Source organism: Lynx rufus, unplaced genomic scaffold, assembly GCF_022079265.1.
Source record: "Lynx rufus isolate CCGP_SWC_20201006 ecotype Redwood Valley unplaced genomic scaffold, mLynRuf1.p SCAF_9, whole genome shotgun sequence".
Taxonomy (NCBI): domain Eukaryota; kingdom Metazoa; phylum Chordata; class Mammalia; order Carnivora; family Felidae; genus Lynx; species Lynx rufus.
The window spans coordinates 67164580-67178816 of NW_025814897.1; the positions used below are offsets into that span (position 1 = coordinate 67164580).

General features: G+C 50.8%; 1 protein-coding gene across 1 annotated transcript in view; it reads left to right on the forward strand.

The window, feature by feature from the left end:
* AMPD3 (adenosine monophosphate deaminase 3) overlaps nucleotides 1–14237 on the forward strand; it is a 37583-nt gene that overhangs the window by 9181 nt on the left and 14165 nt on the right. Inside the window, exons 2-5 of the mRNA XM_047071908.1 lie at nucleotides 2096–2300; nucleotides 5910–6072; nucleotides 8192–8411; nucleotides 10385–10514. Of these exons, the coding sequence (XP_046927864.1) occupies nucleotides 2096–2300; nucleotides 5910–6072; nucleotides 8192–8411; nucleotides 10385–10514 (718 nt within the window). The remainder of the gene's footprint in view (nucleotides 1–2095; nucleotides 2301–5909; nucleotides 6073–8191; nucleotides 8412–10384; nucleotides 10515–14237) is intronic.

A 14237-nucleotide genomic window follows, 5' to 3' on the forward strand; every position in this document is an offset into this window, starting at 1 on the left:
CTTAGGCAGCCTTCCAGCTTCCTGATTATACTGGGCTTTATTACCTTTCTTACCTGTTGCTCACCTTAGATGTTACCTTGCTTCTCCCTGGTGAGACTGGCCCTCAGGCAGCATTGGCTGAAGCATGGGGGTGAAGTTGGCAAAGAGACAAAACAGTGAGCTGGCAGGCATGTGAATGACACAAATGCCAGAGTCTTATGGGACCCAGCTGAACCGGTGAGAATGTTAGAGGGAGCCCAAAGTAATAGCTCTTCCTGTAGGTGTGAATAACCAAAAGATGCCAAAGTGAGAACTGTATTGGTCAAGGTAAATCTGCCTTTGAGGAATGATTGACCGGCATGAGTTGACATCTTCCTTGGGGGCATGTTGCTTAGCTTAGCTCTGTGGAAAGGATGGATGGCAGGCTGGAGAGAGCCTGGGTTGTAGGCTCCTGGAGTTCAGGCTGCCTTTCCTGAACAACTCAGTGCATCTGTTATGCAAGGCCCAAGGTCAGGGCAAAGTCAAACTCTTGAAAAGGGGCTGCCTCTACTTTCCAGGTGTAAACAGCCTTGCCCCAAAGAGGTGATAACACAAGTGGGCAGATAAAGACCTGAGAGCCATGGCAAGCGTTGGGTGTATAGACAGAAGAGGTAAATGTGGTTCCTGAAAAATTAGCAATGGGCCTGTAAGGAGACCTGGTCAAGTGTCAGGAGGAAGGTAACCTCTTCCAGGTGACACATAAGGCCTGTTTGGAGATCAACCAATTTTTCCACCCCTTCTAGGTATCATGGCACCTAGAGGAGAGAGGGGTTCTGTGGGTCTGTGGGCCACTGAGGCCTTTGCTGGTGACTATAGGCCTTGGATATCCTGCTGAGTCCTCAGCTGGTTTCTGGCATTGGGCACTGCTGGGTGGCTATGCTGGGGGCCTGGGGTCATTAAAGTCAGAACTCCTCCCAGGAGAGGGGAGTGCTCATGGCTTTACCTCATTACTGGTTAACTCCCTTCCTGGAGATCCTAGGACTTGGGGTGGTGAGTGTTCACAAATCACTGTAAATAAGCATGAGCTTGTGGCACTTTAAAACCAACCTATGCCCACTTCCCCGAGAGTTTGTAAAATCATCTTTTGGTGCTAAGTGACCAAAGGGACCTGAGATTGATGCTGACTGATCTCTTTCTCGTAACAGAGATACAGATCTGCACCTGCCCAGCAGTAGCAGCAGCCAGGGTGGCACAGATTAGGCACAGGAAGGAGCAGAGGAGGTGACGGGGTGGATAAGTTCCCAGAGAGGCGGTAGGCTATGGGCTAACTGCCACCCTGCCCTGTGACTTTGTACAAGCCCTCTTCCATCTCTGGGCCCCTGACTCCTTCATGAAAAAAAGAGGTGGGACTAGTTAGTCATCATGAGCTTTTCTGGCTCCAGTGCCCCAAATTTTGAATGCTTTGAAATACAAGGTGGTTATCTGTCTGTGACCCTGTTCATTGTCCTTCTGAGGCTGTTCAGATGCTGGGACTCGGAGTTTGGGTGACTTAATATGGTCCTCACTCCTGCCCTTGGTGTTAGACCCCTGCAGTATGGTCTGCTCTCTGTCTCCCAAGACAGTTGCCTTCTCTAATGTTCTGTGTGCCCTGCACAGGCCACAACCATTCTTAGTGACCACAGGGAGGGGTATCTGAGGGCTGTTCTGTACCTCAGGCAGAGAGATGTGTGCAAGAGGAAGGCATAATTGGCAACTTCTTTTTTAAAAATTTTTTAAATGTTTATTTTTGAGAGAGAAAGAGAGAGACAGAGACTGGGGGGGGGGGGGAGGGGGCGGGGAGGGGCAGAGAGAGACGGAGACACAGAACTTGAAGCAGGCTCCAGACTCTGAGCTGTCAGCACAGAGCCCAGTGCGGGGCTCAAACTTATGGACCACGATATCATGATCTGAGCTGCGGTCAGAAGCTTAACTGACTGAGCCACCCAGGCGCCCATAATTGGCTACTTATTAATGGTAGGGCCAGTACCAGTGGTTAATCAGAGGGAAATTCTCCTGCCATGTACATAACAAAGACTCTTTATCACTTGCCCCAATTAGTGACTGATGCTTCCCACTTTTCCTTGTCCTTGGCTTTTAGAAAGAAAAGTTTCAAGATGATTCGGTCCCAGTCCCTGTCTCTGCAAATGCCTACGCAGCAAGATTGGAAGGGCGCCCCGACAGCCAGTCCGGTCCTGTCTCCCACTACCCCTGTGTTCCCTGGAGCCACTTGCCAGCCCACGCCAGGGCCCTATGCCATTCCCGAGTTCCAGCGGGTCATCATCAGTGGAGATTACTGTGCCGGGGTAAGGTGTCTCCCACTCCCCATTCTCTACCCACTCCCCTGGGGGTTGTATGAAGGCTGATGGCCTTGTGCAGAGGCCAGGGTCCCCTGGGCCACTGGGGACTATGCCCAGCCCTGAAGCCTGGTATCGTCTGTGGGTATCTAGGAGGTGGCCGGCAGGAGGCACAGAAGTCTGAAGAGGAGAGTCTTAGTAGAGGTTGTGGGGTATGGGTATGTCTAGGGTGCTGCTCATCCCCGTGAAGGGGGCCTAGGGTTGCAGGCTAGCACAGTGGGCTGTGGCTGTGGCCTGCAAGTTCCATGCATTCCCTGGGTCCAGAATGCTTCTCTCTGTCCCTGCAGCCCACTAAGGAAGATGCTAGCTCGGACCCCTCAGTGTTTCCAAGTGTTGAGTGGACTTGAAGTCCAGGTTTGCGTGAAATCAGTATTGTTTGTTCAGCTTCTCCTATGTGATTAGGCTCAGTATCCTTAAATACAGGCCAAACTCTCCCAACCAGGAAGAGGGGGTTTGAGGAGAAAATGAACAAGCTTGGTTTACACCAAGTCGGTTAATACAGTCACCAAAAATGTGCTGATTTTCCTGGTTGGATGATGCATTTTTATTGCTTACTTCTTTTTTTTTTCCCCAATTTTTTAATGTTTATTTATTTTTGAGAGACAGAGAGAGACAGAGCACAAGCAGGTGAGAGACAGAGAGAAGGAGACAGAATCTGAAGCAGGCTCCAGGCTCTGAGCTGTCAGCACAGAGCCTGACGTGGGGCTCGAACCCACGGACTGAGAGATCATGACCTGAGCTGAAGTAGGACACTCAACCGACTGAGCCACCCAGGTGCCCCTACTTCTTGAAGAGAAATATCAGTTAGTGCCAGGGTTAAGTTTGATTCTATCTCCCTGGCCCTCAACCAGCTACCTGTTGACCTCAATTGACCTTGTTGTTCTCTCTTCTTTTTAACAGTGGTTTTAGAATATATGATATATCTGAGAAAGCAAAGTAGCTACTACTCTTCTTATACATTACCCTGTAGTTTTAAAAAATATGTTATTTGTTTGAGGCAACCCTTGTGTGTTTTCACACAAATAACCTATGTACCTACAATTAATTAGGCACATATAATTTGTTTATTTTTACACAAATGGTAGTTTACACATTATACTGAGTCTAGCTTTTTTCACTTTACGGTACATCTTAGAGATAATGCCATCTCAATAGATAAAGAACTTCCTTGTTCTTTTTTTTTTAAATATATATAAGTGCATAATATTCCACTGTGTGGATGTACCACACTTTAAGTTCTTATGGATGGGAATTTTGTTGGACTGGAAACAATGCAGTCCTTCCCCAAAGAAGCAGTATCCTGACCAGGAGTCCTTGGTGTCTACCTGGCCTCTGATATGTGGGCAGAACAGGAATAGGGGGAGTTGAAGTAGGTTGAAAGCCAGCTGAATGGGAGGATGTTGGCCTGGTTCAGTAGCTAGCTTCTTTCCATTGATTTCCTGGCACAGAGCCCCTGAGCTGGGCGGTTGGTCCCCAGAGAACTATGAGTCCATGAGAAACAGGCTGACCTTGCAGATCACCTTGGCCCCCAGTAGGCCCACTGTCAGCATGGGGCCTGCAGTATCTATAAGTGGGCCGATGGCTGGTCATTCCCTGGGATCCCAAGTACCCTCTCTAGCCATGGCCTGTGCCCCTTGCCAGGCTGAGTCCATTGGCTCTGCAAGGTGTTTGGCTTTGTCATTGGCAGGGACATATTTTTGTCTAAGGTTCTAAGGTGTTTGTGTCTTCTCACCTATTCCTGCTACTCTCAGAAGCCATCCACTGGAAGGTGTAAAATGGAATTAACACACTCTTATGGGGACATTTGGAATCAGGAAAGGAGAAGTTACTTTCTTAAAGTGAGGAGCAACATTTAGTGAAAGTATAAAAACATGCATGGAAAAAGATATATACCAACTTCCTTCCTCTGAGGCTGGAGTAGGGTGAAGGAACAAGGAGGGTAGAGTTTTAGCTATATCTATGGTGATTTATTTATTCATGTATATAAGAGATCTGGAACAGTAATGAAAAAAATTAAAAGTTTAGCTCTGGAAGGTAAACACATGAGTGTCTGTCATATTATCTTCAGTGCTGTCTTTATGTTTAAAGTATTTTAAAACTAAAAATGATTTAAAAATTTTTTAATGTTTATTTATTTTGAGAGAGAGTGAAGGAGAGTGAGTCGGGGTGGGGGTGGCAGAGAGAGAGGGAGAGAGAGAATCCCAAGCAGGCTCTACACTGTCAGCACAGAGCCCAATGCGGGGCTTGAACTCATGAACCATGAGATCATGACCTGAGCCGAAATCAAGAGTCAGACACTTAACCGACTGAGCCACCCAGGTGCACCAAAACTAAAAATGATTTTTAATTAAAGCAGAGAGGAAAAGTTCCAGGAACACCCCTGCCACCCCCCCCACCCCGGCGCCCCATGCTCCACCAGCATCTTGTACCTCCCTCTGCTGTGTCACTTACCTCCTATTACGACCGTCTGGTTAGCGGCTTGTCTCCCCAGACACATTCATGTTTCTGCCACACACATCCTTGCCAAACGCACAGAGGTAAATGAGCCCAATGGAAGGTGGGAATTTATCTTGTCTGTCTTTGAGTACGAGGCAGCTCTGGGAAAGCAGAACATGCTTAGGCTTTGGGACCCAGTCAGATCAGAATCCGAAGTTTGACTTTGTAATTTCTGGGCCTCTCTGGGCCGTGGTTTCCCCATTTGTAAAATGGGTTGCTGTAAGGACCAAAATGAAATCTAACACTTGTCAACAAGCGCTTGTTGCCTGGGTGAATTGAATGATTAACACACGAATCAGAAGCCAAAGCAAAGCAGCAGACAGAGCGTGCAGAGTTTTTATTTTTCCCTCTGAGGGACTCAGGTGAGTCCCTCATGTGAAAGCGATGATACTCACCCTGTGATCAGACATATGTTCTGGCCTTGCCTCTTCATGTTCAGGATGCAACAGCAGGCTTGTGGTTTAATCAGCAGGACTTGGGGCTGGCCTTGGGGGTGCAGGCTAGAGTACCTGCCTCTTCCCTAGTCTCTGGCAGCCGTAACTCTCCTCCTGTGCCAAGGGTCCCCAAGACCACCCCTGGGCTCAGTGATTCACTAAGAGGACGTCTAGGACCGAGCACACAGTTATACTCAGGACTAGGATTTATTATAGCAAATGGATGCAGAGCGAAGTCAGCACCGGGAAAAGGTACAGGGGGTGGAGTATGGAGAAGCCAGACTCCTCTCCCCGTGGAGTCACCAGAACATACTTAATTCCATCAGCATTGATTTATGACAAGTTTGAAGTGTCGTCTACCATGGAAGCTCATTAGAGACTCAGCACCTAAGGTTAATAAAAACGTTGTCTCCCAGACTCCTCGAGGAAATCAGGTGTTCGACATAAACCGAGCATAAACTGTACAGTTTAGGCTGGGTGAGCTGCTCGTATGAGTCAGTGGGAGGAATGCCCCCTGAAGCCCGAGTTCCCAGCCACCAGCTGAGAGCCAACTTTACAGTAGATCTTGTTAAGGGCAGCGGTCTCAGGCCTGTGATGCGGACTCTTCTCTGCACACCTCCTTCTGCAGATCACCGTGGAGGACTATGAGCAGGCTGCCAAAAGCCTAGCCAAGGCCCTGATGATACGGGAGAAGTATGCCAGACTTGCCTACCATCGCTTCCCACGGACCACGGCCCGGTACCTGGGTGACCAGAGGGTAGACAGTGCACCTCCAGAGGAGGGCCTCCCAGGTGGGTGCATGTGGGTCCCAAGTGGGGCACGGCCCAAGAATTGGTACTGGCCGGATGTATTCTCTTTGTTCTGGCTGGATGTATTTCTCCCACATGGTGTTTTAAGGGCAAGGCTCTGGTATTGGCTTCCTACACCCACGTTTGATGGTTTCCCCAATGTCTGATTCTGTGCGCACTGTGTACCCGACTCTGGGCAGAGCTGAGCTATAGAAGTTAAGAGAGAGGCAAAAGATAGTCCCTGAGCTAGAGAATCCTCCAGAGACATAGGCAATCTCATTCTGGGTGTTTAACACAACACCATCAGACAGTAAATGTTGAATTGCTGGTGGGGTGGGGTAGTGTGGGGATAGATGCAGAGTGCATGTTCTGGGGGTAGGGAAAGTAGGCTTTGACATCAAACACACCTGCATTCTGGTCTCAGCTCCACCACATTCTTGGGCAAGGTATCTCGCCAGACCTCAGTTTCTCAATATGTAAAATGGGAATAATACCTATGCCTTGGGCCTGTTCTGCAGCGTTTGGGGAAGAGGAGGTCAGAGATGGGAGGATGATTTCTGCTGGAGACTGGCCTGTGAAGGACATAGGAGCAGTAGAGGCTGTAAGTTAGGTAACGTGAATGAATACAACAAGAAACCACTATCTGTGAAGGTGGTGGTGGGGGCTCAGATGAGGGCCTGGTGGTCTGTGCCAGTGCCCAAGGACCTGGCTGCCTGCTGGGTGTGACTGCTGTCGACAGGTCTTCTCCTGTCTGGGTTTTCCTTGCAGCTCTGAGACCTGGGCTTTGGGCATCTGTTGCTACCTGGGACCCTGGGTGTATCTCAACACTTCGGGGCCCATTTCCCTATCTGTCTGAGGCAAGTTGATGCCATCTGCCCCAGTTTGGGCAAGGGCAGACAGGAATGACTGTCAAATGTGTACTCTATACAAAGCAGAGTACCCCGGGGGCTGGAAATGAGCGTGGTGAGACAGAGGCTGTGGCTTCTTGCAGGCCTTGGTCCTGCCTGCATCTCACAGGCCCCTGGCACACTTTAGGGACTCCTGAGCTAGCCTGGGGCTGTGCTGCTTCAGCCCCTGTGATGCCTCACTCCTGCTCTGGGACAGTCTGTTCTGAGCACTGAATGGGGGACACTGCCTTGGTTGCTTTCTTTGATGAAGATTCCAGGGAGTGTCCCTAGCTCTCGCTGGCATCTGAGAAGGTGGGCTCTATGTGGGTTGGTTGATGTGCAGAGTTGAAGCCCCCAGTTTTACTGCTATTTAGTAGAACCCGTTCCCTGGCCAGAGACAGAGCTTATCAAGAGTTAGGAATACTCATTATAAGAGTAATGAGAATAATGTCCTCTAATTTATGGGTTAGGCGTTACTGTTACAAAGCATTTCGTATGCCCACTTTTGCAGCCTTCACCACAGCCTGTTAAGGCAGGTTGTGTTATTCTCAGATGAGCAGACAGGATCAGAGAGCTGAAGTGGTTTGTTCGGTCTCATAGCTGGGAAATAGCCAAGAGGTGTTTTCTGCCTCCTGTGGGCTAACAGCTGTGGGGACAGATAGCTCTGTCGTTGCCATTCCCTGCTCTGTGGGAGATAAGCTGCCTATTCTGTGCTCACTTTGGGGAGGAGGAGGCTTTTCCATGCAGCTTCTTGGCTGCCCTCGGCTCAGGAAGATGTGGGAGGACAGGGACAATTATTCCCATTGGGCAGTCCCAAGTGCTGCCTGTTCTTTTATTAGGAGAGGACACAGCTGCCCTTTTTAATGGGCCTGGCATCCCTGTCATGCCCAGGAGGCTGGGGTTCATTTCAGTTAAATTAAAAATATTTACTGAAGTGCTAGCCATGTGCCAGGGTCTGTTCTAGGAAATGGGGATACAGTAGTAAACAAACCAAACATACACTACCTAGGATAAGTAAGTGAAATTATTTTACATAGTGGCAAATGCTAAGGAAACAAAACAGAGCAGGCAAGGAGATATATGATGTCAGGGTAGGTGGGGGTGGGTGGGGTGGTTAGGTTTTAGATAAGATGATGGGGATATTCCTCATTAGAGGGCTAAGGAACGTGACTTTTGAGCTCCTGTGAGCTCAAGAGGTCAAGGGCACTTTACCATCACTCAATCCTGTTTTGCAGACTTCCACCCTCCCCCTCCACCCCAGGAAGACCCTTACTGTCTGGATGATGCTCCCCCCAACCTGGGCTACCTGGTCTGCATGCAGGGGGGCATCCTCTTCGTGTATGATAATAAGAAGATGCTGGAGCGCCAGGAGCCCCACAGCCTACCCTACCCCGACCTGGAGACCTACACAGTGGACATGAGCCACATCTTGGCTCTTATCACGGATGGTCCCACGTAAGCCAGCTTTCCCCGGGTCTGCCTCTCTTTGCATGGGGGTTGTTCTGTAGGAAGGGGCTGGGAAAGGTCAGCTCACCCTTTAACTCTGGGCTTGCCTGCACTTCAATCATACCAGAAAGAGAGTACTTGTCCCCTTCCCCAGTGCTTTGTGGGTTCCTGCAACGATTTTCCATCATAGGCTGGCATGTTCTTAGAGTGGTACTACCTGTCCCTTCTGCATCCTAGATGTGGAGCTTCTGTTTGCTGGTGGCCACCTGTGTACCTGAGAGCGGCTGCTCTCGCTCTCCCCAGGCAGGGCAGTGGCCTTGTGGAGATAGTGCCCAGGGCATTACCACAGGTGGTAGGGGAGAGGTGAAGGCTGTTGCCGCAGGCATTGGTTTTCCCATGTTTCTGGAGGGGAGAGTGCAGGGAGCCTGGGGACTTTGTGCCATGACCCCCAGGATGCTCATGGGCTTGGCTAAGCTAACCTGTCAGGCGGTCAGTCGTCTCCCTGCATTGGGCCCCTCCCTCCTTGGTGAGCACTGCAGCTCATCAGCAGAGGAGGGCCGGTCCCTGAACCCTCAAGTGGCTGTGCTGTGAGTGTCCAGCCAGGACTGGAAAGCTGGGGGAGGGAAAGGGTGCTGGTCATTGCCGAGGGACCTCTCTTGCACTGCCTTTAGGTTTTTTCTGGGAATGGTGTGATGCCAGTTCCCAAGACAGGGAGTGGACCCCTGGGGGGTGGGCAGAGTAGTTCTCTGTCCTCACTGATCTGAAGACAGATCTGGGAGGGGGAAAAGGCAGTTCCCAGCAGGCTTGCCTCTGCCTTGTGAGGAGGAACTTTGAGGGGGAGCCTTGGGAGGGAGGGTAGGGGGAGGACCCTGGCTGTTCCGGGAGGTATGTAAACAGTGGCTGTCCTGTCCAGGAGGCTATCCAGGTGAGACCTGCTGGGGAAAGGATTGGGTGGAGATGGCTTTTGAAATCCCTCGTGACTCAGACTCTTCATGCATCCTCTGTGCCGCTCTGGGGCTTGCCTCGGCTGACATGGTGACGTTCCAGGGTCGACAGCTGGTCCTTAAGAATGTCCGAGTGATTGCATGCCATGAGAGCTGCTGTTTATTTGGGGGCCACAAGGAAGCAGGGTGGCGTGACTTGTGGTTGAAGGTTCCGTGTGGCTTGAGCACAGGCACATGGCCAGACCCCTGGGTTGGTTGTGGGCTGGCAGTTGGCCAGGAGCAGTGAGTTCCCACCCCTGGGGGCCTTTGCTGGCTGGTGGGAGCATCAGTCCATGCAGAGATTTCTGTGCTACTAAACATCCCTACATTCCTAATCTGCCCATGATACAAAACATCCTCTGCTTGTCTTGAGACCTTAGAGTTGAAGGGTCTTCAGGTCTTGGGGTTTGGGGAATGTCATTAGATTACAGGATGCTTCCTCTCTATGCCAAAGGTAGGCAGGTCTTGCCTTATAGTTTGACTGTACTCCTGATCTTCTGGGGAGAAGTGAAAGTCTTTAAAGAAGTAAACGTGGCTGAGGATCAATGGGAAGACATAAGGAAGGAAGGAAGGAAGGAAGGAAGGGATGAGGAGGGAGACTTTTATTGAGCATCCACTCTGCTCAGAGTTAGGCCCTTCACACACATGAGCCAATTTAACCTCCAGTTCAGTCCTGGGCATTGCCATCTCTGTAGTTGCTCATGGGAAACAGAGGCTTGGGATGAATTACTTAAGCACATAAAGCTAGAAGTCAGAGCACCTGTGTGAGTTTGCAAAGTCAGCTTTCCACTGCCCTGAACTGACTCTCTGCTCATTTCGTGGAATATGTGGAGGTGGTTACACAGGTCAGCTGGGTCTGCAGAAAGCTGGGACCACCACATCCCTCCCTGCTGCATCCTGACCTTGCACCTGAGGGTTGGTCCCCACAGCCACTGGAGGTCTCCAAACTGGAGAGCTCGATGCCACTTCTCCTTAACTGTGGTTTCTCCCCACTTGCAGGAAAACATACTGTCACCGGCGACTAAACTTTCTGGAATCCAAGTTCAGTCTTCATGAGATGTTAAATGAAATGTCTGAGTTCAAAGAGTTGAAGAGTAACCCTCACCGAGACTTCTATAATGTGAGAAAGGTGCGTCAGTGGGCCACTGTTGAGAGCCACCCCTCCCGGTCCCCTTTCCAAACCACTGGGATACCCTGGGTGAGTCTGGGGCTGGACCCCTGTGTGGTCTTCCTTGGCCAGAGGAGTGTGATGTGTACATGCAGAAGGAAGACTGGTGAGTTGCCTTCCTTCTCTCAGGCCATGCCTCAGATCATGCTGGGTATGATTCTAGGTGGAAATCTTTGTCCATATCATGTATCTCTTGGAATGTGCCCTCTTCCTTAGAAAATAGGGTATGGTCTGTCTGTTAATTGTCATAAGACTTGAGGTCAGGCTACTTTTAAGGTAGAGGATGTATTACATTCATCACAGAGAGAAAAGGCTGTTATGAACTCTTTGGGCTTGGGAGTTTGTGGTTTTGCTTCCTTCTGGATCAGGTGTATTTTTGGAAAAGATCTGATGTGCTCCTGTCTCTGCCACTCCCCTAGGGTGGAGGGGGAGGCTTAGCCTGGGCTCAGGTTCCTGTGGCCTGCAGGGGCTGCAGCTGGGGCAGGTGTGTAGGTTAAATGATCATGGATTCCAGCTTTTCCACTTTCTTCCATTCATGAATATCAGTGCTAAGCATGGGGTGTTTGATGTTGAGTAGCAGTCGCTGCCCATCCCCAAGAAGTTCCTAGCCTAGTCCTCTCAGTGTGGTGTTGTGGCAGGGGTGGCTTTCAGGAAGAGGCCAGAACTGAGCTGACTTAAAGAGTGAGTAGGAGTCAGCCTGGAGGGGGGGTGGGGTTGGGGGCAAAGGAATGAAAGGGATGGCGTTCCAGGCAGAGGGCACAGCATATGCAAAGACCAAGAGGGAGAGGGTGCTATGAGAGAAGAGACTACGACCAGTGTATGCCACGACAGCAGGTGGTGTGGTGTGACAGGAGCTCAGGTGCTGGGGGGGAGCATGGTGCTGGGCTGTGGGGAGAGTGTGTTGGCAGAGGTGTATGAGGTTCTGGACCATGCAGGGCCCCTGGGGTTCGCAGAGGAAGCTGGGAAGGGGGAGGGGGCATGGTAGTATTCTGGGACAGGAGCTCATAGGGGAAGGGTGGGGATTAGGCTTTGCCTCATGGCCAAACCTGAGCTGAGTCACAGTGGGGTCCTCATCTCCACTGGGGCCTCTGTCCTAGATGTGACCCCTGAGGACTGCCCCTCTCTGGGGCAAGCTTTGATAAGGGAACCTTGGCTGGGGGTACAGGGAAGATGTGGCTCCTCTGTGGAGCCCAAGTCTCCCTGACCTGATTGGGAACACTCAGCTGTGATGGTTGGAAGGCCTCCTCCAGAGAGGTCCCAAGGTCACTTCTGTTAAGTGAGTTCCCATCCCTGGGGGCCTCCTCTAGGGGGTTCTAAGGTCACTTCTTGCGGTCTGGCATGGACTCCCCTTGGATGGGACCATCCATCCAAGGCTCTTCTCAAGGAAGAGCCTTGAGAATGAGAGGTGACTTCAGCTCATGAGCTGTGAGGCTTATGGAAGTGTCTCAGGGGGTTCCAGGTAGAGGTGACAGCATATGTGAGAAATCACCTACCTGGTACCCTTACCTTTGAGCACTATTTGCTCCTTCTCTAAGAGCCTCAGGTGCTCAGACAGGTAGATGCTGAGGCACCATGCCAGCCCCTCTCAGCCCTGCCTAAACGCACTACACGTACCCAGATGGGTGTCTGAGGAAGCTTCTTGCCCAGCCCAGTGCAGTCCTACCCTCCACATGAGTGCTCTGGGCCTACTTCCTGCTGCCTGGGGCTAAGGTGTCCTTGGTGATTTTACTGGCTGGGACACTGCTTCTGAGGTAGGGCCCCAATGGGTGGGCTCCTGAGCCAACCAGCTGCTCTCTGGCTGTGATGTGGAAGAGGGTCCTAGAGGGGGCCGTGGTTACCTAACCCTAGGGGTCCCCCTCTCAGTCTGAGGCTAAACGTGCTCTCTGGATAGAGATGGCCTTAACCCCTGTGCCGTAATGCAGTGGCCTGTTTTCTGGCACCACAGCAGTCCATAAACATGGGCCCAGATCTGCTCCAAGTCAGGCCTCTGCTTGCCCCTCCCTGCCTCCTGGGTGCTGACTGCTCTATCTTACCTTGGAAACCTCTTCTGTGAGAGAACTGGCTTTCTGAAACCCAGGGTGGCCTGGGAGGGTGGCCTCCATATTTCTAAGGTAGCTATCAGTGTTGTGAGGGCAAACCAGGGCTGTGCTCTGAGGCAGAAGCTGTGCGTGGCCATTGGGTCTGTGTGGGTGGTGTTTGTGAAAGTATCTGCAACATCACAACAGGTCATGTGTCATGACACCACAGGGACCAACCAGCAGAACTGTGTAACTGAGACATTTGTTGTTTGCTCAGAGTTAAGAACCAGGGCCGAGTGTGTTTACTGCTTAGGAGTTGGGTAAGATTAGTCCTCAATCCACTTTGGTTTACGTGCCATATCAGGCATAGCAAATAGGCTTCATCTTCTGTGCCAGACTTGACCATTTGGCAGTGGCTACTCCCAAAGCATAGTGAAAGTGCTGCAATCAATTAATGATGTCTGATATGCATGTGGAAATGGCCAGTGTTGGCCAGCCCTGTGTGTAAACTGTACTGTTTGCTTACACCTGGGTCTTAGGTGAAAACAAGGAACATGCTGGTGTCTCCTCGTGAATTGAAAACACTGACATCCAACAACAGGCTCTTTTACTTGTTTCTAAAATAATCACCTTGGACATTCCGAAGTTTGGATTGGATGCTTCCTGGATTGTCCAGTTGTTTTCTTCCTTCATCTTGTGACTCGTGGGGATAAGGACAGACTGCACCCCCTGCAGTGTGTCATTGGTATGCTAGAGGACACAAGCAGAAAGCCCAGAATGTGCTCTGTCATGCTGAGGTAGTGGAGTCCAGCTGCGTCCTGCTGAGCTAAGCCAGGCTGACCTCTTGTGCATCCCACATGAGCCCAGCCTATCCCTGAGATGACTGAGCCTTTACAGTGTGCTTTGGGCGATGTTTTAGCTTTTGGTGCTTTGAATTGTTTTATTTCTTTGATGTCTAGTGGTCTTTCTGGTTGGAAGTGGCAAGATTAATGGCAAGAAGGGCCCGGATGAGTCAGTGATGCTGTCAGTGACATGGGCTGGCTCAGACAATATTCACAGAAATTCAACAGATCAAATGTCTGGTTTGGCCTGACTTGGAGATGCCTGGCCAGCTGTGGACAGCATTCCCTGGCCAGAGGTCAGCCGCCTCCTCATCCTGGCCCTGGCAGAGTACCCAGCCGGCTACAGCAGTAACTGCAGAGCCCATGAGACTGCTGCCTCTCTCCCTGGGGACTTCCCTGAGGCCCCTTGGGCTCATGCAAGGGGCATCAGGATGCCCACTGTGACTTCAGCCATCCCCCGGATTAGCCAGGTCTCTGTTTCCTCAGGGCTGGTGGCTGATGGGAATATTCCAAGAGAAGTCAGTGGGAAGAATGGTACCTTGTGGGGCATTTGGCAGGCCCTTAGGGTTATTTGAGGATGTGGATATCATCATTTGTTCATCCATCCATCCATTGACTCAACAAATGCATCATATTAGGCTCTGGGTGGGCACTGGAGACTTAGATGCATAAGATGAGGTCTCTGTCCTTGAGCACTGTGCTCCCAGTCTAGTGACAGTGTAGATGGGGAATTTGTAGAGTGAACAGCAGAGACATGTACACTAATGGGAGTGTCCATGCTAGCTTTCCTGGTTGGGCAAGGGAAAAACTGGTCAGTGTGCTGA